At 40.4% G+C, this 27,482-nt stretch overlaps 2 protein-coding genes across 10 annotated transcripts in view; both read right to left on the reverse strand.

Annotated features, from left to right (window-relative positions):
* The window catches only part of ANKRD46 (ankyrin repeat domain 46), a 69,010-nt gene extending 60,201 nt beyond the window's left edge, over positions 1-8,809 (reverse strand). For 5 of the 9 annotated variants that reach the window (XR_009536322.1, XR_009536321.1, XR_009536323.1 and 2 more), the window contains exon 1: positions 8,757-8,809. The gene's annotated coding sequence lies outside the window, so the exon portion shown is untranslated. The other 4 variants (XM_060127440.1, XM_060127441.1, XM_060127442.1 and 1 more) reach the window with 4 other exon arrangements.
* A 7,885-nt stretch (positions 8,810-16,694) lies between these two features.
* SNX31 (sorting nexin 31) overlaps positions 16,695-27,482 on the reverse strand; it is a 63,901-nt gene continuing 53,113 nt past the window's right edge. Inside the window, exons 12-14 of the mRNA XM_060127861.1 lie at positions 25,465-25,542; positions 20,156-20,212; positions 16,695-17,633 (exon numbers count right to left, since the gene is read on the reverse strand). Coding sequence (XP_059983844.1) covers positions 17,541-17,633; positions 20,156-20,212; positions 25,465-25,542 — 228 coding nt within the window. The 3' untranslated portion in view covers positions 16,695-17,540. The remainder of the gene's footprint in view (positions 17,634-20,155; positions 20,213-25,464; positions 25,543-27,482) is intronic.

The raw sequence follows: 27,482 nt of genomic DNA on the forward strand, positions 1-27,482 counted from the left end.
GTTTAGCATTTAAAACTACAGAAAAGCATAAGAACAGATACAAAAACAAACTAAAGGCAAACTTTTGAGTTCAAAGTAACTATTAAATTTATTGATATTCTAGCACATCCCCCCCATCCCCCCCAGTAATACAAATACAAATGAACCTAAAATTTTTTACAGTATATACAGCCTTTTCATACCACTTGTCTTCTAACTTCTCTGGCCCAAATTTTAGTTGTTAATTATATTTTATTGGATGGTTTCCTGTGTGTAACTTATCACTTAAAAAAGATTAACCCAAGAGTTCCTCAAATTTCTCAATGTCAAATACCTTTATCTCCACTTCACTTCAGGCTCCCTTCCTTGGACTTTGTCCTCTGGAACTTGGTTCCACTACCCAGATCCTAACCCTGAACTCTCTCTTAGCACAACTATTTCTGGATTATCTTTTACCCTTTCTACTCTATCACATCTTATAAAATGTCTCCCATTTACATCTCTCAACCTCTTCTTTAGCCCCCTTTTGGCTACCTCGAGCAGGAAGAAATCTGTCTGTACAACTGTCCATCTCTTCAGCCAGCTTCTGGTTCCTTCTAAGGCTCACTCACTTCTAAGGATCACTCCCATTTCCACCAGGGAAGAAGGTGCCTTCCCCATCCAGAGGACCATGACATATAGAAGCAAAGTCAATGTGTGTAAGTGTAAGGTCAGAGGGGAAGGCCTAAGGGGACTGACAACTGGATAAAAGACTAAAAAATAACTTCCAGAAAAAATGAAGAATTCTATCAGATTTCAGTGTCAGGGTTCTGCTAACCTAAAGGTACCACTTCCCTCTCAATCTAGGTAAGATTGAAGCTAGAAACCTAACCAGTTAGGTGATCATAAGCTATAAACAGTAAAAGCAGACCTAAAGACTTGAATCAAGAGATTTTTGCTCTGTGAATTTATCAAGAACTATTCTTTATGATAGGCACTGAGGGCTACATATTAATCAAAAGATTTGCATCTTAGGTCCTAACTGCCATTTTCTACGGTACGATCTTAAGCAGTCAGTCTCTAAGAGCCTTGGTTTCCTCATTTGTAAAATTGGGATAATAATATCTGCCCTATCTACAAAAGGACTTTGAAAACTATAATGCAATATATAAATATAAAATGCTAGATTTTTTGCTTAGTTTCCTAGTGATAGCTCCCCTTAAAGAAATTCAGCCTGAATTAAGGGCAAAAGTATTTCCCCATCTTGGTAACAACAGGTAAAAAGATTTCTGCCCTGCAGGAGCTCAGAGGCAATTCTTAAGAATCTGGTGCTCTGAAAGGGCAGAGTGAGCAGAGAAATCGAAAGAGATAGTAACAGTACTGTACACTGGAATGTGAGTACACAGGGCAGTTCTATACACAGACCCATCTGGATATCTTGCTTCCACTTCTGCATCACATCTAACACCCAACACTCCACACTGCTCACCCCCCAACAGAAACACTTCCAAATTTCTGTCAGTGGTACAGAGTTTTTGTTGGTGTGTGTGTGTGTGTACGCAGATATGATGTTGAGGTGAAGGCAAGATATACAGATGGGACTCTAGTAAACCACGTTTCTAATCACCATCCTTGATGCCTTCTTTTCTCCTGACACTGAATCAGACACAAAGTCCTGTCAACTCTTCTTTCGTTGTCTCTCAAATTTTTTCCTTTCCATTTATACTATTTCAACTCTTACTTTGCAGTCTGACAAACAACCTTATATGAGAAGTTTTCCAATGCTTTCCCAATTGGTCTCTCAGTCTCGTTCTCTCCCCTATCACCCCCATCCCAGTCAATCTACACTAGGTTGCCATGTTCATTTTCTCATTTCATTCTTTGTGAACATCACTTCCAAGCTAAAAAAAACTTTTTAGTGATTCCCATGGTCCAAGTATGACCTTTTATCTAGCCTACTCCAATAAACTCCTAACCATTCTCCACTTATACCTTCACCCCTCTACAATTCATTTTCCACATGTAAACAAAATCTTTCAAAAACACGAATCACTTCATGTCATTCCTCTGCTTTAAATAAGTCGATGGCAACCCAGCACATTTAAGATAACATTTAAAACCCTTACCATGGCCTACAAAAGCCCTGAATGATTTCGCTCCTGCCTACCTCCCCAATTTTAGCTCTCACCATCCCCGCTTCTTGCTCTCTATACTCTAGCCCCGCCTGCCTCCTTCATGCTCCCTGAAGCTCTTTTCTACCTTAGGGCCTTTGCACTTACTCTCCCCTCTACGGGAATGTACTTCCTCTTAAGTGAAGATAGATCTTCACTTAACTGGCTCATTCTCAGCACTCAGGTCTCAGCTCAAAGGTACTTATCCCCACAACTTACTTCTCACATCACCCTGTTTACTTCATTCCTGTTCTTACCACAATCTATAATTTTACTATTTGCTTATTTGGTTAATCATTTCCTGTATATCTCCATTTGAAAATAAGTTCTTTGAGGGCAGGAGCTTGCCTGTCTTGATAACATGATCCACAGTGTCTAGCAGTGCCTACTGCAAACTAAGTGCTCATTTCATACTTTTATGGTTAAATGAATGTATGGTATAACTGTAATGTAAAGTATGCATTCAAACATACGTTCAGTGGAGTCTGGAAATTAGCATACGTAAGGTCTAAATGGTGACAACAGGAATGAAGACACCCACGGAAGGTAGCCACAGACTATAACTACACTAAAAAGATAAATAACAAGGTCCTACTGTATAGCACAGGGAACTATATTCAGTATACTATGATAAATCATAATGGAAAAGAATATGAAAAAGAATGTATATATATGTGTATAATCACTCTGAATCACTCTGCTGTACACCAGAAACTAACACATTGTAATCAACTATACTTCAATAAAATAAAATTTCTTAAAAAGTTACATGAAACACCAAAAAAAAAAAGAGAGATAGTGACTCTTCATCAACATGGTGAGACTGACCTTTGTTAATCTTCTAGGTGAAAATAATAAAATGTTGTTTTACTTTGTCTACTACTGATTTCAAATAAAGCTGAAAAACTTTCAAAAAAAAACCTCACACACACACAAAAAAGGGAAACCATGTTCATATGACTACTTCTTGAAAGTCTTTTGATGTCTAAGAAGTAGGAATTACTTAGAAATAATAAACCAATATTTGTTACCCCCTTCCATAGCAGGCACATGTTAGCTAGAAATGAAATATTAAAGCAAAATGAAAGTATGGATATTTCAATACTTATTTTATATAATATGGAAACATTAGCATTAATACTGGTTATTTTATTTTTTTAAATTCAGAATTCATGTTTTAACAAGTAAAATTAAATGTTCAATACACCTCAAAAACATTAATAAGCATCAAATAAAAATTTCAGAGCATCAAATAAAAATATGAACTGATAAAAATATAAGTGGGCATACACTATCATCCTAATACAATGCAGCAGAAAAATAAAGTGAAATATTATCTAAAAATAAACCCCATGAAGTAATAAAAATGGCAAGAATCCCAAAAAATTGAAAACGAAAAATGAATTTGATTTTTTCTGACAGCATAATTTTACAAATGCATTACTAGCACTGCAAATGAGTTGTGAGCATATTTTTGTGCAAATTTTTCCAGCTGCTGAAAAATCTCTCTATATTAACTTGAGGCAACATAATGGTAATATAATTCCACATCTTCTGACTCCATCTTCAAATCGTTTGATCTCTTCTTTGAGGTCCCTCTCTTCTTTTAATTACTTCTTTATTTTTGCAGAAACTGCAATCTTATTATTGCTAATGAGCTTTTAGCTGTGTCAGAGAAAACATTTCCAATTTGCCATCTCTTAATTTCATCAGGGATATCTCAATCAATTTCAGTACTCTCAATTTTAAATTTTGCTTATTTGGAAAGTTTCTGAATTAGTTAGGATTATTTTTACAACAGATTTGATGTGACAATTTTCTTTCTCCTCTCGAGATAATGGAAATACAGAAGAGAAGTGTTTTTAAAACACATGTAGCACCATTCAGTTTGAAATTAGAAAATATAATTCCCTGGCTATGTCCCAAGGCATATATACATACGGTTTTAAAAAATATCCCCAAACCCCACAAAGATATATCTTCAAAAATACTTTAAAATAGCACTAAATATGAGAACACCAGACTGCTGAGAGCCAGTGTTGCAGTTATTAATGCTAGGTACCATACATTTAAATTTTAAATAAGCCTTATGTAGTCGTAGCTACTGGACAATGTGGCTCTAACATATAACAAATTTCTGTTTATGTGTATCTCTATTCTGTTCCCACAGTCTATGGGACATATATGTGTCAATTTCACACTGTCTTAATTACTCTGGCTTTATAATAGTTTTTGGTATCTTGTATGGCAAGTTTCCGAAATTTAGTCTTCATAGTAACAATTATTTGCCATTCCCTATTCCACCTGAATGTAGGATTACTAACAAATGTTATTTTGACATACATGCTAATAATTTTTCTTATTCTCAAAGTCTAAAATTATCCAGAAATTTTATTCTGAGTCCACTATAACCACTACAGAACATTCCATTTCATGATTGTTGTCTAGAGTTTAATTTTACCTTTAAAAAAAAAAACAATTTTTAAAAGAATGGTTAACTAAATTATCAACATTTTATCAATCAGACCACTCTTTTTAAAAAAATCCCATGCCTGTAGATTCACTCTTCTGACTGAAGTTCATCCTTCAGTCCTTTAATGAGGATCCGTGAGTAGTAAACTCTTTCAGTCTTTGGAAATTTTAAAGCGACTTTGAGTATATTTTTGAATGATAGTTCATGTGATTACAAGATTGTAGCTGATGCTTACTTTCCCTCAGCACTTTGAGGCTATCACTCCACTGCTTCCTGGCATCCATTATTGCTAGGAGACATCTGCTTTAGTTTAATTGTTGCATAAGAAAAGACTTCTTTCTTTTTCTTTATTGGGTTTAACAACATTGTGAAAATGACTCTACTACCCAAAGCAATCTACAGATTCAATGCAATCCCTATCAAACTACTACTGGCATTTTTCACAGAGCTAGAACAAAAAAATTTCACAATTTGTATGGAAACACAAAAGACCCCGAATAGCCAAAGCAATCTTGAGAACAAAACACAGAGCTAGAAGAATCAGGCTCCCTGACTTCAGACTATACTACAAAGCTACAGTAATCAAGACAGTATGGTACTGGCACAAAAACAGAAATATAAGATAAATGGAACAGAAAGAAAGCCCAGAGATAAACCCATGCACATATGGTCACCTTATCTTTGATAAAGGAGGCAGAAATGTACAGTGGAGAAAGGACAGCCTCTTCAATAAGTGGTGCTGGGAAAACTGGCCAGGTGCAAGTATGAAATTAGAACACTCTCTAACACCATACACAAAAATAAACTCAAAATGGATTAAAGACCTAAATGTAAGGCCAGACCCTATCAAACTCTTAAGAGGAAAACATAGGCAGAACACTCTATGACATAAATCACAGCAAGATCCTTTTTGACCCACCTCCTAGAGAAATGGAAAGAAAAACAAAAATAAACAAATGGGACCTAATGAAACTTCAAAGCTTTTGCACAGCAAAGGAAACCATAAACAAGACCAAAAGACAACCCTCAGAATGGGAGAAAATATTTGCAAATGAAGCAACTGACAAAGGATTTATCTCCAAAATTTACAAGCAGCTCATGCAGCTCAATATCAAAAAAACAAACAACCCAATCCAAAAATGGGCAGAAGACCTAAATAGACATTTCTCCCAAGAAGATATACAGATTGCCAGCAAACACATGAAAGAATGCTCAACATCATTAATCATTAGAGAAATGCAAATCAAAACTACAATGAGATATCATCTCACACTGGTCAGAATGGCCATCATCAAAAAATCTAGAAACAATAAATGCTGGAGAGGGTGTGGAGAAAAGGGAACACTCTTCAACTGTTGGTGGGAATGTGAATCGGTACAGCCACTATGGAGAACAGTATGGAGGTTCCTTAAAAAACTACAAATAGAATTACCATATGACCTAGCAATCCCACTACTGGGCATATACACTGAGAAAACCATAATTCAAAAAGAGTCATGTACCAAAATGTTCACTGCAGCTCTATTTACAATAGCACGGAGATGGAAACAACCTAAGTGTCCATCATCGGATGAATGGATAAAGAATATGTGGCACATATATACAATGGAATATTACTCAGCCATAAAAAGAAATGAAATTCAGCTATTTGTAATGAGGTGCATAGACGTAGAGTCTGTCATACAGAGTGAAGTTAAGTCAGAAAGAGAAAGACAAATACCGTATGCTAACACATATATATGGAATTTAAGAAAAAAAAATGTCATGAAGAACCTGGGGGTAAGACAGGAATAAAGACACAGACCTACTAGAGAATGAACTTGAGGATATGGGGAGGGGGAAGTGTAAGCTGTGACAAAGTGAGAGAGTGGCATGGACATATATACACTACCAAACGTAAAATAGATAGCTAGTGGGAGGCAGCTGCATAGTACAGGGAGATCAGCTAGGTGGTTTGTGACCACCTAGAGGGGTGAGATAGGGAGGGTGGGTGGGAGAGAGGGAGACGCAAGAGGGAAGAGATATGGGAACATATGTATAACTGATTCACTTTGTTATAAAGCAGAAACTGACACACTATTGTAAAGCAACTATACTCCAATAAAGATGTTAAAAACAAAAACAAACAAAAAAAACTGCTTCTGCTCCTTCTCTGGTGCTCCCTATCCCTCTTCACTGCTTTATTTTTTTTCTAAGCAACTGTTACCATCTGACTGGATATATTTTAATTTTTATAAAGTATTTTATTTACTGTCTCCATCCCCACCTTCCTCCAGTGGAATGTTACCTCCCGGAGGACAAGAATGCTGTTTTCTTTTGTTCCTCTTGCATCCCCAATGCTTAGAACAGTGCTTGGCCCTGGGAGGCACTCAGTGTACATTTGCTGCGGGAATGCTTAATATGCAAACTCTTAAATCCTGATAAGGCTAAGTGTTTAGGACACTACAGTATCTAACTTCTTTCCACAAATGGAAATACCATTTCCCTTCTGACATTGACAGAAACTGGAAATCTTTCTCCTCCATATAGTAACACAATCTGCTCTAAATAACATGCCCCAAACCTCTTAATTCCTTTTTACTTCAGTCTTTCCTACATCCTCTAAAATATTAACTTTCTGTCATTGAAAAATCTTTCATTTCCCTTCAACACTACTGTACATAATATTGCAAAGGCAAAGTGAACTCACTACAAATGGTATCAAAATGCAAATAATGAAGAAAAGTAATGAAGCTCATTAACAATCGAATAAATCCAACTCTACTTCAAATCAAAGTGCATCAGAGTGGTGAGGGCCCTAGTTCATGCTTAACTTTATTATCACTATTCTCCTTAATGAGTAAACATTTTTCTCATTAAACTCCTTTTTTTTTTTTTTTTTTTTTTTTGCGGTACGCGGGCCTCTCACTGTTGTGGCCTCTCCCGTTGCGGAGCACGGGCTCCGGACGCACAGGCTCAGCGGCCACGGCTCACGGGCCCAGCCGCTCCGTGGCATGTGGCATCTTCCCGGACCGGGGCACGAACCCGTGTCCCCTGCATCGGCAGGCGGACTCTCAACCACTGCGCCACCAGGGAAGCCCTAAACTCCTTTTAAACTAAAAATAAGTTGGTACAGGACTCTTGCATTTAGCCATGAAAATTAAACCTGAGAGAAATCAGTTCAAGCTGATTCAAGTCAAATTAATAAGCAAATAAAAGTCTTAGGGAACATGTTTGGATAGGTAACAAGTAGAAGCACTGGAGTAAGGGAGATGAATGAGGTTCAAATCCCATCTCACCCTTTACTAGATGTCTGACCTCGGACAAGTAAATTCAGACTCTGTTCCTCAGTTTCCTTACCTGTAAAATGGAAATGGTACTTCCTACGGTTGCTACAAGGATTAAATAAAGGTACTAGGTTTTAAAGCACCCAGCACAATGACATATAGTAAGCACTGAAGAGAGCTATTACTATAATTTCTACATCACTGATAATACAGCTCTTTAAGCTAGGAGCTCCTTGGTACCACCGTCATTTTTTAAAGAGTGAGAAGGGTTACTATTCGATGGTATATTTTTTTACCTCGTTATGTTCTGTAGCCAATTCTGAACACTGTGGACCGTTCTGAAGAATAAACGTGTTTTTCTCGAGGCAGAGCACTGTACTGGAAGACAATCTGCTTCCAGCATTGCATGTGAATAAGAGGCAATGCTGTCTTTTAACCCGGACACCCGGGGTCGTGTGCCATCGGGACAGTCCACTCACCCCTCAGCAGCTTCTGTTTACGCCTAGACTACGGGCCCCTAGTAAACGGCCACGTACTATCTATGCCAACGCAAGACACAGCGCACCTTCTCGGGCCCGACGCCTAGAAGCCGGCCGCGGGCTTCGGCTCGGACCTCCGACCTTGCGAAGCCCCGCGAGCACGCCCGCCCCAACTCCGCCCGCCGCGGCCGACCGCGCAGCCTTTACCCACAAAACCCCCAGAACCCTCGCAGGCCCTCCCAGCTCTCGCGAGCGGCACAGACCCGCCAGGAAGCCACCCGTCGCACCACCACGGGTCTGGTTCCCTGCAGCCAGGCCCCGGGCCGATGCTTTCCAGTGCTCCGGGGCTGGCGGGAGAGGTGTCAGTGGCTTCCGTCCGGAGGCCGCTCGCGGGCCGAGGCCCAGGTACCTTCGAGTCGGCCGAGCAGCGGTAACAGCGGCAACACCTTCCCGGCGGCAGCGACGCCTGCGGCGGCGGGCGGAGGAGAAGGGCTGACCACTGAGACGAGTCAGGGCCCCAGCTGGCCAGAGCGGCTTCACTGCGCCGCGGCTGGTGCTCCTCCTGGAGGCAGGAAGCCCGCACGGCGGCTCTGCCGGCTCTGAATCAGAAACTCAGTGATTCCGCGGTGAACTAGGCAAAGTACCAAAACTGCGACGGGGGAGAAGAGAAAGACAACTGAAAGAGGTTTCATCGATTTGAGTCCAGGATCATTTTGCATTTTTCACGTCTTTTTCTAAAGAAACATCCCACCCCTAAGCTAAATGCAGGCTTCAAAGGCAAGGACAGTTTTACCAAGAGCTGTAGGCATCAATTAATAGTTGCTGGCCTAATTTAGGTAAGTCTTCTCTATAATCCAAATTGATGTATTAGTAATAGCAACTACCGACTGGCTGCTCTAATTCTAAAATATGACCCTGAGCTTTTTTCTAAAAGGGTTTGAATACTTACATCGCACTTTTTAGAATTCCCAGACGAAATGCAACATGCGTCCAGCCCGAACTAAAAAGGTGGCAGGTCGTGGGAAGTTCATTTACTGGAAACTTTTTTTTTTTTCGGCTTAACCAACAACTCCAGTCCTACAGCCAAGAAGACTTGACCTGCACAGTGGTCCTCCCTCCCCTGAATTCTAGCATACTCGCTCAGCCAAGCCACCCTCTAGGGGGTCTCAAGTCCTTCCATTCAATGGCTACTACTCAGTCTAACAGTTTGCTCCTGGAAATGTCATGTAAATGTTTAGGATTATTGTCAAATTTGAGAAAACCTCTATCACATCTCTTTCACATAAGAATAAGATTTCAGGGACTTCCCTGGTGGCACAGTGGTTAAGAATTTGCCTGCCAATTCAGGGGACACGGGTTCGAGCCCTGTTCCGGGAAGATCCCGCATGCTGCAGAGCAACTAAACCCATGTGCCACAACTACTGAGCCTGCGCTCTAGAGCCTGTGAGCCACAACTACTGAAGCCCGCGCACCACAACAAAGAGTAGCCCCTGCTCGCCGCAAATAGAGAAAGCCCATGCGCAGCAATGAAGACCCAACGCAGCCAAAAATTAATTAATTAATTTAAAAAAAATTTCAGGCATTTCACATTTTCTTGTGCAGTGTCTAATCATAAATATTAAATGCTCTTTGAATTGATGACATTTATTAACCAATTTGTCATTGACGTCCTCCTTGAGGTTGTGTGTTAAGTTTATTATATCTTCATTGATGCCTGTAAATTGTGTCAAATCAGCAAAGAATTTCAGCCTTCTCCTAGTGTGTTCATACAGTTACCTCCTTTTCATTAATTCGTTTATCAAACAATCCAAGAGCCTGTTCTGTTACTTCTGTTCAAATGAATCTCTCCACCTTCATGAACTACTGCTTTTGTTTGATCTGAAAAAAATATAGAGACCGTTAAGTGTAAGCAGTGCTGCTTTCCTTCTGGAGGCTCTGAGAATCCGTTTCCTTGCCTTCTCTAGCTTCTAGAGGCCACCTACAATCCTTGGCTCATGGCCCCTTCCTCCATGTTCAAAATCAGCAGCTTAGCATCTTTTCAGCTCTCTGACCTCTGCTTCCAACCTTGCATCTTCTCTTTGACCCTCCTGCCTCTTTATAAGGACCCTTGGATTATGTTGGGCACATCTGGATAATCCAGAACAGTCCCTCCATTTCAAGGTCTTTAATTTTAATCACATCTGCAAAGTCCTTTTTACCATGTCCAAAGTCCTTTTAACATAGTCACAGATTCTGCGGATTAGGCCATAGACACCTTTAGGGGAATGTTATTCAGCCCACTGCAAGAGCCCTGAAGCTGAAACTCCATTTCCTTCAGGTAAATCTACCTTTTCTTCCTCATTACCAAAATCTGTTTGGTCCTGAGTTCTGATTGTGAGAGTTCCAACAGGGAGGAACACCTGTAATTATAACTGGGATAAGTGTTATGAAGTAAAAGAAGACAGATGTTATATGAGGGCAAACTGTCCAGGACCTAATTTAGATGGAAGGGCAGCAATGCCTTTGAATAAGTGATATTTAACTGAGATACACAGGATGAGGAATTAATTATACAACAAACAGGGGGAGTGTTTCAGACAGAGGGGACAGCATGTGTGGCCTGGGAATAGTGATGTCAGAAGGTCAGTGTGGCTGAATTATGTCCCTGCCATCAAATCCTCAGCACCACCACAATGAGTGGCACATAGTTGGTACTCAAGATTACTAGCTTAGCAGTTCTTAGCCCTGGCAGCACATTACAGTCACTACAGGACTTTAAAAATACCAACACCCTAGCCGAGACCAAGTCAGAATTGTTTGGAGGTGTGGCCCAACACCCATAGTTTTTAAAGGTGCTCAGAGAATTCTAATGTGCAGTCAGGGTTAAGAGCCACTGTGTCAGATACAACCACAGGAGGAAAGAATGAAAGAATGACAGAAAATATTTGCTTGGCATAGAATTTTCTCTAAGGAGGTTTTCTTCTGTTTAAAGAAAAGAAGGGTTTTGGCCATCTTGATTATACATTCCTTTTCAGTCTTAGAAAATGCAGAAAAGTCTTTCAAAAAGATTGTTAAAATAAATAAGCTACAAGGATATATTGTACAACATGGGAATATAGCCAATATTTGATAAATAACATTTGTAATATAAATGGAGTATAACCTTTAAAATTTGTGAATCACTGTGTTGTACATCTGTAACTTATATATCTACTATACCTCAATTTTTTAAACAGAAAAAAAACCCACTTTGTAATAGAACGCTTATAAGAAGAGACTCAGAGTGATCTAGCAACCACCCCAGTGTAACCAGTTGTCTCAGTAGAAAGAGATGTGTTGGAATGGAGAGGTGTTTAAAAAACACACCATTATCTACAAAGGAAAGGGCATTTCTTGGTTTTGAGCTCTGTTTCCCAGAAGGCATTCCAGTTTTTGGTAGTACTAACGAATGACCATCAGAGGGAGACATGCTCCCAGAAAGCTTGGCTTCCCCCAGTCTCTAGTCTACACCAGGCTAACAAGTATCAGGTGTTTTTAACGACACTGAGAGCTCTCAAGGCATAACCATGGAGTGAGCATGTCACAGTATTAGAGATAGGTAGCATATATTTATCTATGCCAGAGTTAGGTTCATTTCAGTTCTCCAACAGTTTAAGCATTTAAACCACCAAAAAAAAAATGAATCATGTATGTGCGTCAAGTATTGTATTTGCAAAACTAAGGAAAATTTTCCTTCAGCAGACAGTACAATTGGAAATGAAGTATCAAGCAAATCTTTCAGAAAGACATCTCTTGTCTTTTGTTAATTGCAAAGAAAACATCATAGGTCTCCTTGAATTTCTGGAGTTAAAATAACAGCTAGGGGCTTCCCTGGTGGCGCAGTGGTTGGGAGTCCGCCTGCCGATGCAGGGGACGCGGGTTCGTACCCCGGTCCGGGAGGATCCCACATGCCACGGAGCAGCTGGGCCCGTGAGCCATGGCCGCTGAGCCTGCGCGTCCGGAGCCTGTGCTCTGCAACGGGAGAGGCCACAACAGTGAGAGGCCCGCGTACCGCAAAAAATAGTAATAATAATAACAGCTAGACCCCTCGGGAATAAGGAACGAGCTTGGCTACTTGCTGAAAACCCAATTTGTTATTTTTCTTTGCATTTACCCACACATGGCAGAACCACACAGGGTTTCACACATACGTTAGATGAAATAATGTATGTGATGGGAATGTATATAGTGCCTAGCTCTAGTTAACCTTCCCTTCCAAAAATAAAGTAACTGATTGTTAGCAAGGGAAAACCTTTTGCAAAGGTTTAAGCAAATGCATTGCTTTGCAAAGCCTTTAACTGTGACTGGTGAGAGGTGGGTTCAGTCAGGGAGGGAGAACATCTGTGTGACAGGATAGTGGATTTATTGCAGGCATTCCGTCTCACACAACTGGGGGAGGAGTCCAGGAAGTGAAGGTTTGGAAGGAGATGCTGGAGGCTTATATAAAAAGTTACAAACTAGTCTGCCTGAGGGGGCCCGCTGAAGTGGGACCACAAAAGGGATCTTTAGGACCTGATGCCTCTGTGCAGCCAGCTACTGCTGTGTGAGTCCCCCACCAAGCATCTGGTGGTGGGCCTCTGCTGTGTTGCTCAGCGGGGCTAGAAGGCAAGAAGGACTGGACATGAAGTGGAGGGGGACAAGGACATGCCAGAAACTGCCAGGAACTTGCCTTTCCATGTCACTGTATCTGATTGTGAAAAGACTGTCGGAAGATAATGGCCTCTGCCTTGCTCTGTCTCCCAATTCTCCTGGAAAGTCCTCCTTGTGCTCATTTTAAACTGGAATCATACCGGAGAGGGGGCACTGGGAAACATAGTTCCCACATTAACCAAGTTGACCAACAAAACAAAACAAAACAAAACAAGAAAGCAGCACACATGTAGGCTCTTAACTAATTTTGCAGATGAGAAAACTAAGGGCCACGTAGGTAAATTGCCTAAACTCATTACTATCTCAAAGCAGAAGCAAACTCAGAATTCAAGTCAGAGGGGTAATCTTCCACTCCACTATCATGCCTCTCATCCTTTGTGGTACTTAAGTATTTCAAGAAAACGGTAGAAAAATTTCATGCATCACTTCTGAGTTCCCTTAATAGGCTAAGAGTCTTTGAGTAGCCAGTGTACCATCACTAGGCAGAAATCAGACTATCTTGCCGAGACTATGTCTGGGCATCTGGGTTACAGGGGCTCTTTGATGAGAAGTTATGCCTGTGTCCACCAGATCTCAAAATCATTGAGTGATGAGATATGAGCTATTAGGCATGTGATGGGTCATCTTACTTGGGGTGTAGGATTATGTGAGAACTTGGATTCCAAACCACCTAAGAATTGATTGCCCAGACAGCACTGTTGCGTATCATAGAAAACATCCATGAAGACTCTGCAAAGTGCCTAAGAAATTATGATGTCCATATATTTGATCATTTCCTTTATACTTCAAAACAAGCACCAGAAACTCATCAAGTCAAAGGTTTGTAAATTTTTTCAGAAACGGACAAGGAAGGGTAAAAGGAGATAACATGGGAAGGTCCAGGCCAGCTTTGCCTTTTTCTATTCCTTTCTAGCACTGGGTTTCCTTTCTAACCCTTTAATATTCTCACTCCTTAGAAACCACGCTAGTTCAGGGATTGTTACATCTGGCCAAAGAAAAGCCAAGGAAGGGCTCAGACTGATCCCAGAAGGCTCTGAGATGTCTTCTTGGTCCAGATAACAAGCAGTTTAGAAGATTCCAGCAATCTGTGTTGTTCAAGGGTCCGCTTCAGCCCTAGAATGACACTTAGCTCACCCCAGGGGCTCAAACCAAATGGAAATTTTAGGCTGAGGGATCTTAACTCTCATCTTAGTCTCACAACAAACTCCTGGTGATCATTCAGACAGAAGCAAAGCACATCTTTTTAGTCTTGAAATATACTCCAGGAAGTGAATTTTATCAGAACTGGCCTCAATTCCACTCTCTTTCTCTCAAAACACTGATCCTGTGGTTTCATTTTCATCTTCACAAAATTTTTTTTTTGCGATATGCGGGCCTCTCACTGTTGTGGCCTCTCCCGTTGCGGAGAACAGGCTCCGGACGCGCAGGCTCAGCGGCCATGACCCACGGGCCCAGCCGCTCCGCGGCATGTGGGATCTTCCCAGACCGGGGCACGAAGCCGTGTCCCCTGCATCGGCAGGCGGACTCTCAACCACTGCGCCAGCAGGGAAGCCCAGCACATGTACGTTTTGTAGGGTCGTCTCTAGCTAACCATATGGGCTTTCCTTGTGTAATATTTTAGAAGAGGTTAGACATTCAGTTGATTTAAAGGCACTGACCCTAGTGGTTTTGCACTGCTCTTGCACCAAATGTGGTTTCTCTCCTGGAAATGTGGGAACACAGAGTTGGCTGTACTTCCTAACGGGTTTTCCATCTGTCCACATGAGCACATATTTGATGGGGTCTGTAGAGCAGTTGTCCGGGTAACCTATTTGGTTTTCTGCAAATTAAGATCCCTTAGCTCTTCTTAAAATCACTCTGAGGGGGAACGTAAGATAATTTCTAGTTTACATATTTCACATAAAATTTGCTTCCCGATTGTCCACATGGGGACCTGTGCAAGCCATAAGCTCACCACATACTGGTGGCTTTGGCAAGCACGTCAGCTCATCAAACAAAGCCCGCGCGTGCTTCCCTCCATGGGACGCAAAGGGGCTCGGACCTCTGGGCCTAACTACAATTTAATCATCTCTGTCCTTTTTTTCTCATAATTATTTTTGTGAAATTTTGAAACCCAAGTGTGTTTGCCCCCGGGCAGAGTGCTTATGACAGTTATTTTAGGAGTTTAAACCTCAGCAGAAACGAATACATGTGTCTACACGTGGAGAGAAGTGATGTTGGTGAATGTAGATGTAGCAGGAGAAGATCTGGCTGAGTGGGGACCATGAGGGGTGAATCTATAGATTAAACCATATGCTAATTTGCAAAGCCATGTCGCACCCCTTAGGAGTTACTTGAAGGAATTCAACCGTTGCCTACCTTTATAACTCACGCCCTGCATGATGTCTTCTCCCCTGCTGGATGGCTGTGCTGTTGGGAAGGTCCCGACCCAGTAACAGCACTTGAAGAGTGAAGGCATCACCCCCAGCAGAGACGGGGTCTCACTCTCCACCTTCTCTCGGAGGCTGCAGCAGGGCAGGACGCTCTGACAGGTGGAACTTAGGCTTTTTACTCAACGATGGAAGTGCTTCAATCCACAAGTGATTGAAACTCCCAACGCCATCTAGAGAAAGGCCCAGTAACCCCCAAAGGGGCTAACAGCCCCTTCTTCTCTTGCATAGCTGCTGAGGAATTTTATTTTCTGCTCTCTCAGTTCCTTTATTCTTCATGTTATATACTGTGGAATGTACTTCATCACTTGTATTTTTCTTCACTTGTATTATTCTGATATTGATGATAATCTCAATGTCTTGGAAAAAAAACTATTAAATTCAACGTTTCAATTTTTGCCATCTTCAAATGGGGATAAATCGCTCTATTATATTATAGGGATGCTGCAGCCGTGTACGCATATATACTGATCCCTCTTTCCTCTTATCTCCTAATCACTCCCTTAATCTCAAACTTTGCTAGCACAGTTGCTTATCCTTCCCTAAACACTGTACTCACTGTCCCATCAGTGTCTATCCTTTCCTTTTACATGTGTGCCCCCATCTCTGCCTCTACTTGTCTCTACTCTTTCTTCAAAGTCCCTCTTCCCCTCAGGCCTTCCTGACTCACCCCACCCACCAACTTCCTATGACACACAGGTCCACACTACACATTGGACACCTACTCCATGCTGTCTTGGATTACTCGCAATTATGTGTCAAGTTGCAACATATGAAATGGGTAACATTCAACTATTTTTGACCTACAAAACAGCAGTTACATATGGTTCAATCTAATATATGCATCTTCTCACCCCAAATACAAATTCTCTTTGCATTCCTAGGGTCTTCAATAGATTCTTATACAGTGTAGGCATTTGCTATTAAATAGACTTTGACTATTGCTAAACTGGCGAAATAGAGGATAAGCTTCTATTTTAATCTGAAAATGTATCCTAGCCCATTAATACACTCACCACGGGTGATCTGGGATGTTTATGATTCCCCCTTGCAAAAATGTCCCACTACAGCCTAAAATATAAAACTTTACGGCCCTAGAAGTTATGGCTAGAGACATTGCTTTATAAATATTATAGGGCTTTAACAGATTCTACACTTCAAAAAATGATTCACAGAATTTTCATCAATAAATTCTATGTTCACTAGAATATATTTCATATTTATTATATAGTTACACAACCCAGTTAGAAAAGAACATTATAATATCACACTTTACCTAATTATATTGATTCCTCTGTCCCTCTCCCTTACTGCAATCTTAGTTCTATATATAATTCTATTAATTAATGATGAACTGAAACTGGATAAGAAAAAGTCTAGAGAAAAGGTATACATAGTTTTAAAGCTAAGGTATCTGATATCAAGTGCAGGGCCCCATTGGTTTCCAAAATAAGAATATTCAAAATAGTGTCATGACTATTGAGCTCAATTCAGTATTCTAAGAAGACTACAACTACAACAGTGGAGAAACAGAGAACTGGGCAGCCTATTACTTGGAGCACATCCATATTGGTAGGTTCAGAATTATATAAGGAAACAAATCGGTCTTTCATCAACTCCTTGCTCTGGTGATGGATTAGTGAAGTCCAGATTTCTTTTTCAATGATTCCATTGCTTAGAGCCACAGCTGATGAGTCATGCCCTCAGATCTTAACCCAAAATGCATTTTTAGTGTTTTATATTAAGCCTTTCATTCATGCAATATCAGAACATATAAAAGGTTTCATGAAGCCAGGTAAATATCTATCTTAGGGGAAAAAAACCCCAATGAGCTTTGTACTAATTGGTTCAGATTTGCCATTTGTCACATATAAGTCACTAAAAACAAACTATATAACTTCGTTTTGCATTTCCCTTTAATCTTGAGATGAGCAGAGTTCTGAAGTAGTCTTGATGAATATGGTCCATCTTAATGTGAAAAAAATGGGAAGGAGTCACATTTCTTCCACTGGTGGTAGGAAGCCTACTTTCAACCCCCAAGCTCTCTCATGGTCAAGACAGCCTTTGAGAACATTTTAAAAAGTTAGACTTTCTCTTCAAAGACCTTCTTCCTTTATGGTCCCCAAACCACAGTCAACTTCAGCTGTCTTAATCTTGCTTTTTCTTGGCAGAAAACTAGAATAGTCTTTCTGTTACGAAGTAAACAGAGAGGTTAGAAATATATATGAGAGGAAATAATTTCCATAACAACAATAATAGTTAAAAAGCCAAAGTTTAAAATAATATAAAAAAGGCAACTAAAAGGTTGTATCTGTTAAGCACTGGTTGTTTTAAATGGCTTTATCGTGTAGAAGCTTTGTTTCCGAGGTAGCTATACATCTGTTAGTGCTGAGAGTGCTTTCTACAGGTATGGAGGGGTATGCATGTCCAGAGCACCCTTCCAGGCACTGGGATCTCTCCAGGTAACACCTGAACTCTGCCTCTCTTGTCTTTTTCCCCTCTCTTAAAGACATGTGACTTTCAATTGTTAACTTCACCCAAAACCTTTAGTGCACATCCCACACAAAGTTTTAAAAAGTATTATAGTTATTTTAAAATATTTTAAGAAGTTACGGTTGCTGCAAACCTTCAGTAAGTGAACGGTTGGCTTTCAGTGTTTATAAAATCTCTAAGACAGGGCCATGGAGAGTGGACTTCGGCCCTGGTGAGATAAATGTGTGGCAGCTCACCAGGCAGAGCAGCTAAATTTTTTTTTTCTCTGAGATATTTGTCTTGATAGAGAGGCCCCATGGCAGAGTGGTTAAAGGAACAAATAAACTTTATTTGTTAAATAACAAATAAAGACTGCTTGGGTACGGATACTAACTCCATCATTTACCAGCTGTGTGACCTTGGGCAAGTTACTTAACCTTTCTGTGTTTTCAGTTCCCTTGGCTACAGACCAAGGATAATAATAATACTTGGGTTGCTGTGAAGATTAAATGAGTTATATGTGGAAAGCAACTATAACAGTGCCTAGCTCAGGATAAGCTCTCTATAAAGGTTGGCTAAAATAAGTTGGAATTCAATATAATTGGACACCAGGCCCCCTTCCAACATGCTGGCCCTGCTCAGAGCATGAGGGAGGTTTGCCTCCTTTAGCATTGCTGCTCACCCATGCTGACTATTGTGTTGTCTGTTGTTCTAGGACAGTGGCTCTCAAACTCAAACATGCATCAGACTCAACTGGAGGGCTTGCTAAATACTGATTGCTGGCCCCCAACCCCAGAGTTTCTGATCCAGTAAGTTGGGGGCCTGAGAATTTGAATTTCTAGTAAGTTCCCGAGGGATGGTGACCCTTCCAGTCTAGGGACTCCACTCTGAGAACCACTGTTTTAGGATAATAGTTCCAATCCTGGCTGTACTTTAGACCACGTGGGGAGCTTTAAAAAATTCTACGGCCACGCCCCTCAGATCAGTTAAATCAGAATCTTTGAGGGTGCAGCCCAGCCATCATTAGTGTTTCGAGCTCTCCAGGAGATAATATGCAGGCAGGGTTGAGAACCACAGCTCTGTGCCGTCACTATGCTGCCGAAATGGATGAATTTAAGTGACGGAGTGATTTTACAGATAAAGAAGCTGAAGCTTGGTGCAGTGTTTCCCATTGGAGTTCTTGCTATAAATGCTGATTTACTGAATCCATCTTTTGGGGTGAGGCCCAGGAATTTGCATTTCAGTAAGTACCCCAAGAGTCCCTTATACACATTTAGTTTTTTGATCTGCCTGAAGACACACAGCCAGGAATTGGTGGAGTTCTCACCTCCTGTCTCTGATGTAAGCAGCCAGAAATGCTGTTATTATGTAGGAGAGACAGCTCTGCATTTAATCTCTTTTTTAAATTTTTCTCTGAGCTCATTCACTCAAGGAAGGACCTTATATATTTATAAATACTGTACTTATATACTATCTTTATATACACAGCAGACTCTGTGACAGGAGCTGGACCAATAATAAATCCCATTCAAATGCTACTTAGAGGCTACCTTTATTTTGTTCACCCACACTTGGATTTGAACCTTGAAAGGAAGAGTTAGTTAAGGGCACGGCTCTGGAATCAGATTGCCTGCTTCCTCCTGCCATTGATACATTGATACATTGATACAGCCTGGAGCAAGTCACCTAACTCTCTGTGCCCCAATTTCCTCAGCTGATTTACAGGATCACGGTAAGGATAAATGCATTAATCCACAGAAAAGTGCTTCGAACAGTGCCTGGCAATGAGTGTCTATTAATGCTTTCTATTATGATATTTATTGTTATTGCTATCTGCACAGCAGACCCAAATGCTTGAAAAAGTAGTTTATAAACTTAAAAGTTCTTTTATACAGAGTTCACCACAGAAAGTCGATGAAACTAAAATATACAAACTAGAAAGAGGATTTTTAAAAAATGTATGGAGTGTGGAAGAAAATTACTGAAGAATTTCATATGCTTCTTGGAAGTTTTCTATATATAAATTCAGGAAAGTATTTCTCCTCGCCCAACTGGGTGCCACGGTAAAAAATACTATTTCTGTGATGGTTGTCCAACCGGACCAGCGTATATGGAGGAGCTTCTGTGAAAGACAATTCTGGCTTAACTTTAAAAGTAGAATGACTGGTTACTTAAAGGGGAAAAACGGGCAGATTTATCAGAATTATAATATATCCATTACATAATTTTACTCACAGACCTGGCTTTGTTGACTGTGGTGTTTTTTACTTTTGCCTTGTTCTGGAACTTCAATCTGCTAAACAGATTAGTGAAATGTCAGTCAGCACAGCCGGAGAAGCGAGCACACAAATAATCTATTTAACCAGCACATTTCTCCTTCCACAATAATCCTCTTAATGGTCCCGAAGGCTGCCAGTCAGCAGGACACCTGCTCATCGTCTGCACAGGCCCCCTTCGTTTGCCAGTATCTCAGCATTGCGGAAATTGAGTCCCCAAAAGTGAAGTGAAGCTTAATGTTTAACATTGGTGGCTGCCTGTGGATTTTGTGATTTAACACAGCTTTTAAAAGGACTTCACACGAAATGAACTCCTAAATCCACAAATAAGCCACAGAGCTCCAATCCATACGCTGAACCAAAGCCAGATGGGGCTTTGATTAATCAGAAAGCATCATTAATCAAACCGAAGTTAAAAATACTTGAATATATCTCATGCACATAAGGTAAACTTAATATAACGGTCAGGGGCCCGGCAGAAAACAGATGGCCCACTCCTGGGGCAGCTGAGGGGAGTTTCTAAAAGGAACTGCCTGATGGAGGTGTGGGGAAGATTCAAGTGAATCAGTGACGGGGTGTGGGAGCCCTCAGAGGCTAGCAGTGAGGGGCTAGGGAGGGTGGGAGTAATTCTTACCACTTCTAGGCCTGAAGGGGCGAGGGCAGCAGCGGGCACTGGAGCCAGAGTGGTCACTGCAGCAGGGAGGAGAGGTCACCTACAGGAGCTGTGGCCCTCAACAGCGGGCCGGGCCAACCCCAGAGACCCAGCTGGGACAGAGTTGGAGAAATAAATACCCCAGTCTCCATTTTCTCCCACTCTCCAGCCTCACTGGGTCTCCCCCTGGGTGACACCGGTCGGTCGGAGGCTGGAGGTCAGAGGGCAAGGCCACAGCACACAAAGGTCAGTCTCCTAGCCAGGGTTTAGGGGAAAGTGCTCTTAGACCCTCCTTATAGAAAAAGAAAAGAACAGCTATTAAACAACTATGCATTATGTGCGTATCTCAACTTATCACTCTGTAATCCTGAATGTTTCCGTACTAATTGCCTTTCTCCTTCAACAAATAAACTTCTTAACGCTGGATTCTCAGTTTCTAGCCACTGTACGGTAAACATAGGCATTGGTAAATGACAGAATGAGGGGCTGAATTAACTAAGTTGTTTATTATTGCTTATTATTCATGAGACTATAGAGTGGGACATTACAAAATAAGTGGGATAAATAACATGACACTGCAAAAGAGCATTATCTTTTAACTTAATTTTGCCATGAAATACATTGCTTTGAAGGATACGTAGGACTTCCTTTAGGTTAATATTCTCAACAGAGATAGTTATATAGTTGAAGCCTATTTCAATAGTTTCAAAAAATCATTATTAGGTCTTGGTAAATGAGAAATTAATGTTCTGATATCTTATGTGCTTCATTATTGTTATTTTACGATATTACATTACAGTTTGTAAGTAGACTTGTGTGACGAAATACAGAAGTTGGGAGAAACCTCCCAGAATTTTTCTCTCTCCTAGTCTCCTTCCCCTCCCCCTCCCCATGTAGAAATGAAATAATATAGAACCCACTACAAATGTTAAGCAATTTCTGATATAATCAGTTTCCTTGACTTATTTCAATAGGCTTTATATATTTTATATACTGGGGTAAGAAAGTTGGGGGGAAAAGGTAATCCTTTTTTCATAATGCAGTATTCCTGCACTCTCTCTCTCATCAACAGAATTTCTGTTAATGATATAACCCTTCATTCCTGCACAGTAACTTCCCCCTGGCTCTCTAAAACTTTGTCCTCCTGCTGTGCTCAGACCATTCTTGTGATGACTGTAATGTCAGTACATTTTCCGTTTTCTGAACTGGACCAGCTATGCAAAGGCTACCATTCTTGGGACATCAGATAGCACTGCCCTTGATGTTTCCCCTTCTCATCACATAGCAGAAGCACACTTCAAAGCACCCATCTCTGAATCCAGTGGCCTTTTGCATAGTCTGATCTTGCCCCAAATGAAAGAGGAGTGGAGAGAGAAATATTTATGGCAATGGTAGTTGGGGAGGGGATGGGAGGTATGAGGCAAGCTGGAATCAGAATGCTACCTGTTCTTTGCCATTTTTCGGAAAACCAATTTAGAGATTCAGACCCACTGAAGATGGTAGAGTAGAAAGGTCTCTGGTGACATCATGGAGTCACCATCCCAGCCCCAGACTGCCTACTTCTTGGCTTCTTTTAGATGAGAGAGAAACAAACTTTTATTTTCTCCAAGACACTTATTTTGTCTTGTTTTTTGTTACAGGAAGCCAAATCTACTCCTAACTAATAGACTTTATTTTCAAATAAAATAATCCTTTAATTCTGTTCTAGTTACAAGTAGCAAATATTATAAAAAAAAACAATTTAGGTTTTTGTGTAGGAGCATAGCTCTAAGAAGAATGTTATACTTCTTTTTCCCTTTCTGGTTTTCAATTAATACTGTCTGAAGAATTTAACATGTTTTTTGTTGGGTGTTTACATTTTTCTTTAGTGCATTTTTGACTTCAAATTTTAATGATCTCTTCATAAATGGTTCAAGTCTTACCTTTGAAAGCATTGCTTAAAGCTAACTAAGCTAATTAACTTTGTTAGCACTAAATTTCTTCTTTCACTCCTTCCTTCTTACCAGGATAAAACAGTACTATTTAATCTCCCTAGGGACCATCTGCTTTATTTATGGAGCTCATTTGGTTACAGTTTTCTTAATTTCTCTTTCCTTCCCCCGATTTTTCACAATTATCAAAATCTTAGAATTTATTCTGCCTTGCAAATTATAGAATTTATTCTGCCTTGCAAATTAGAGACCTCTGTTTCTTAGTCCATACAAGCCTTCTATAAGCGATAGGTGTCAGTTCAGACGTTATGTGTTTACCTAGAAAATGAGTGAATGTCACAGTCAAACATTTATATGGCTACTTTAAGAGCCATAAAATGACTTGTTCTCATCAATTGTGCTTTGTGAGGAGGTCTAGAACTTAGTCGAAGTTCAAACAGCTGATCTGTCTGTTCTATTTCCCTTCCAGGGTCTCATTCTACCCAGGGGTTTGTACATGAAATTCCAGACTAAAATGTAGACTATTCCTACAACATCCAATTTTCAAGAGGAAGGGTCTTAACTTTTCTTTCTAAGAACCAAAATAAGGGAAGAAATAAAGACTTCGTGGAAATAAAACTTGAATATTTGGATAAAGCAGTACAAGTTTTATTGACTACCATGCTGATTTTGCTGTCAGCCACTGGGATAACTATAGATTTTAATTTGCGTGTAAATCCAAGGAATGTGGTAGTGTGCTTGTTTTTCTTTAAAACTTTAAATAGACTACTACCTTCTCCTATTATAGAGCAAACTCTTTTGCTATTCACTGTACAAGTATTTCCTGCATCAAATAGCTTACACTTTACTGAACCACGTTTGAGAGTAGTTCTCCCTTTTAATGGGGCTACTTGAATTACTTTTCTCTCTCTGTCTCTCTGTATCTGTCTCTCTCTCTCCCTACATATATATACACACACATATGTATAATGACATGATATATTTATGTTTATACATATTTATCATATATATATGTAGATATGTAAATTGGAGCCTAAGAGGGTCCCTCCTGCCTAGGAGGTTAGATTTTATTACTCTTTTAAAAAGAGCATCCTTGGGACTTCCCTCGTGGCGCAGTGGTTAAGAATCCGCTGCCAATGCAGGGGACTCAGGTTCAATCCCTTGTCCAGGAAGATCGCACACACCGTGGAGCAACTAAGCCCATGTGCCACAACTACTGAGCCTGTGCTCTAGAGCCCACAAGCCACAACTACTGAGCCCGCGCACCGCAACTACTGAAGCCTGTGCGCTCTAGGGCCTGCGTGCCACAACTACTGAGCCAGTGTGCTGCAACTACTGAAGCTCACGTGTCTACAGCCTGTGCTCTGCAACAAGAAAAGCCACCACAATGAGAAGCCCGCGCACCACAATGAAGAGTAGCCCCCGCTAGCCGCAACTGGAGAAAGCCCATGCGCAGCAACGAAGACCCAACACAGCCAAAAAAAGAAAAAGAAAAGACACGTGCTTAATTAAAAAATAAAAAAGCATCCTTGATTCTTTCATTGCTTTGATTTGCTACTTTCTAGTACATTTTGAAGCATTCGAACACCAAGGGGCAGTGAATTTTATCTTCCCTGGGAAAATTTTCAGTTCTAGAAGAAAGAGAAGTAAGTATAAAATGCACGTTTTTTCTTAGAAAAAAGCTGCTAAGTCAAGTAAAGATCAATGTTAAACTAATGGTATTATCCACCCTTTTATAAAACACTAAAATTAAATGAAAACATTAGGGAAAGTTTTCAAATATTTTCTTCTCCCGTTGCAGAGCACAGGCTCCGGACGCGCAGGCTCAGCGGCCATGGCTCACGGGCCCAGCCGCTCCGCGGCAGGTGGGATCTTCCCGGACCGGGGCCTGAACCCGAGTCCCCTGCATCGGCCGGCGGACTCTCAACCACTGAGCCACCAGGGAAGCCCCTCTGTTGTATTTTTAAAGACCAGTGTACTATTCTGCAAGAGAATTATGTTTATAAATATCAACCAAGCATTAGTATTTGTAATCTTTTTTTTATTTAAAACCAAACTGTACTATCTTATTTGGGACAAGCTTTTTAATGATGGTGACAAGGCAAGTAGAAAGTTTAAAATCTCAGGAACTCTCTTATTAGCACCAACACTTTCAGTGAGTAATTAGGCCTTTATTGAAGAGATGAAGACTAGAAAAACAAAATAAATTTTACATTGAGGAAAAATTATAGCCTTGAGAGCTTCTTTTACTCAATGGCTTCTCCAAACTGCTAAAGGCATTTTAATTTGGCACAGTGGAAGTTTTAAGAGACTGTGAGTTCTTTCTAGAGACAAAACTGCAGAGCTTATGTAAGCTCATCGCTGCTGTGTTAAAGACCTCTTAAGATCCTGTCTTTATGATGCTGCTTTTGTGGTAAATCTGGAGTCTTCCGTTTGGGGGAAGGCAGAAATACAAGGATACAGAGTATAGGATTAGAGAGTTCTCAGCAATCCAAGGACGACTTCTCCTTGGAAAACATGGCTTGCATTCTGAAGACTGAGCTCCCAGAAGGCAGGGAAGCTCACTTCTGGGCAGTTGGGTTCTTCCCTTGAGGACCAGACTTGCTGGCCCAGGGAATTCATCAGTGTAGTTTAGTGTCAGCTGATGGTGGAAATAAAGTGAAACATATACACAGATAAGAGCACTTACCATTTCTGGATTCTCTGCAGCTTGCTTTACCATCTTTTCTGAGATCATCTTTTTCAAGCAGCTACTCAGCAAAAAAGCCTAAGAAATAAAGAACTCTCTCAATTGAAGGGATCCTTATTCTCTTCCTTCCCTCTTCATAAAGCAAAGCAGATTTTGCGCTCTGACCTACAACAGTATGCTTTTAAGAATTTAGAGTTCTTCTTTAACTTCCGTTAATTTGCATAAGATATAATTAGCAAATAACCATAAATTTTCTCAATTACATGGATATATTTGCAGTAATTTTTTAAAAGGTAGATTAAAAATGACCAGGATCTCATTATTAATCTTTTTCCCTTTCAAAACTCCCCCCTTACATCCCATGTTTTTTCTATTACTTTGTAAACAGCTCATGTCTTATGAGCAACAAATAATAAAAACTGCTTATAATTGCAATAAATCAACTGATGATGGTCAACCTTATATTTAACTGTATGCATAATGACCGAGAGACCTATTATTAGGCATACATACTAACCTGTTTGAAAGAATATATTAGTACCTTATGGCTTTTACTGAACTAAAGACAAAATTAGTTGTTTCTCTTCATTTTTAAATTTTCTGGTATTTTTAATCATTCACTGTCAAGACTGTCAGTTGCCGCCAACATCACCTGTAGCTTATTGCTGACTCATCACTGTTAGTGCTAAGACACATGTGTCATCCATCTTGCTGCACAAAAACCGGGGCTTCCTTTTTCCAGGAACTTCACCCCATGTGCCAAATTTAAGGTTCCCTGTGATTTTCCCATTTGCTCCTTTCCCACAAATCCTTTTTTTCCCCTCTTTTTTCTGCTCTCAACTCTTGGCTTGTTCTTTTCTTATTCAGCCCGACTGAGGTTTGAGACAACTGAAGCTCAAAGCTTGAGGCTATAGAACTTTAGTATAAATTTGTGCTCAAGGATGGTCACTGAACTCCTATACAAAGTTACAGAAATATGTAGGTTAGGATTCTGCTATAAGCCAGGTAAGGTTTATTAAATATGAAGGGACTGAGCTTCCGTTTAAAGGGATCGGGAACGATTTGGGCCCCAGCCCTCATTTGTATTTGCAAGGCACACAAGCCACATTTCTGTCTTTTGCAGAAGTAACCCTTGGGTGCATATCAAAAAACCCACACTCCAAAGGAAATAAGACCTTACCAGGAATCCTTTAAAAGAATGTTTATTGCACCTCTCTATAGTGGCTTAAACTCATTTGCCTCAAACTAGATTAAAAGACCATAATAAAATTTAACTACTGCACATAACATTCTAGTGGAAGGGCGTGCTTTCACTGCCAAAATCTCTCTGTGTCTCTCCAAGTGACTGCAGATCTCGCCTTGGCAAACCATACTATCATTTCCCTAAGAATGTTTTCTATTTAAGGTGAACCTGGGTAGACATTTCTTTAACCTAGGATGTTGGTTTAGTACTTTGTGTTTTTCAGAGGACATTGATATCTATTATCCCCTGATCAGCACTGTACCAGTAGGGAGTTGAAAGGGAGCTTTGTGCCTGAGACCAGAATGCTCCATGGAACACAGAAGTGAGTATGATCGCCAGGGACTCAAGTTGAATATAATGTTGATGCAAAGATTACTTTGATATTTTGGTTTCATTTTAGAACTTTTGTAATTTTGACTCCAAATTGAAATAGTTTATCTTGGTAATAAGAATTTTCAATTGGATTTGGCATTTAGAAAATTAGATTTTTTAATGGATTTTTTATTTCAATTATTTCAAATTTACTTCAAATTTAATTACCGCTACCCAACAGCCATTGTTCCTTCTTCCCTCGTAACAGAACACTGATTTTGGAAGTACCCAGCTCTAGGCAGTGATGCTTATTCTAAACTGATCATGAATCCAGTTCCTCTATGCCAAATGCTTGATTCCCAGACTCCCTTGCAGCTAGGAGTGCTCATGTGACCCAGTTCCAGCCAATGAGACAAAATGGAAAGTCTACTGGGGGGCTTCTGGGGTAAGGCTTTTGCTTTCC

The sequence above is a fragment of the Lagenorhynchus albirostris genome, chromosome 17, assembly GCF_949774975.1.
Source record: "Lagenorhynchus albirostris chromosome 17, mLagAlb1.1, whole genome shotgun sequence".
Taxonomy (NCBI): domain Eukaryota; kingdom Metazoa; phylum Chordata; class Mammalia; order Artiodactyla; family Delphinidae; genus Lagenorhynchus; species Lagenorhynchus albirostris.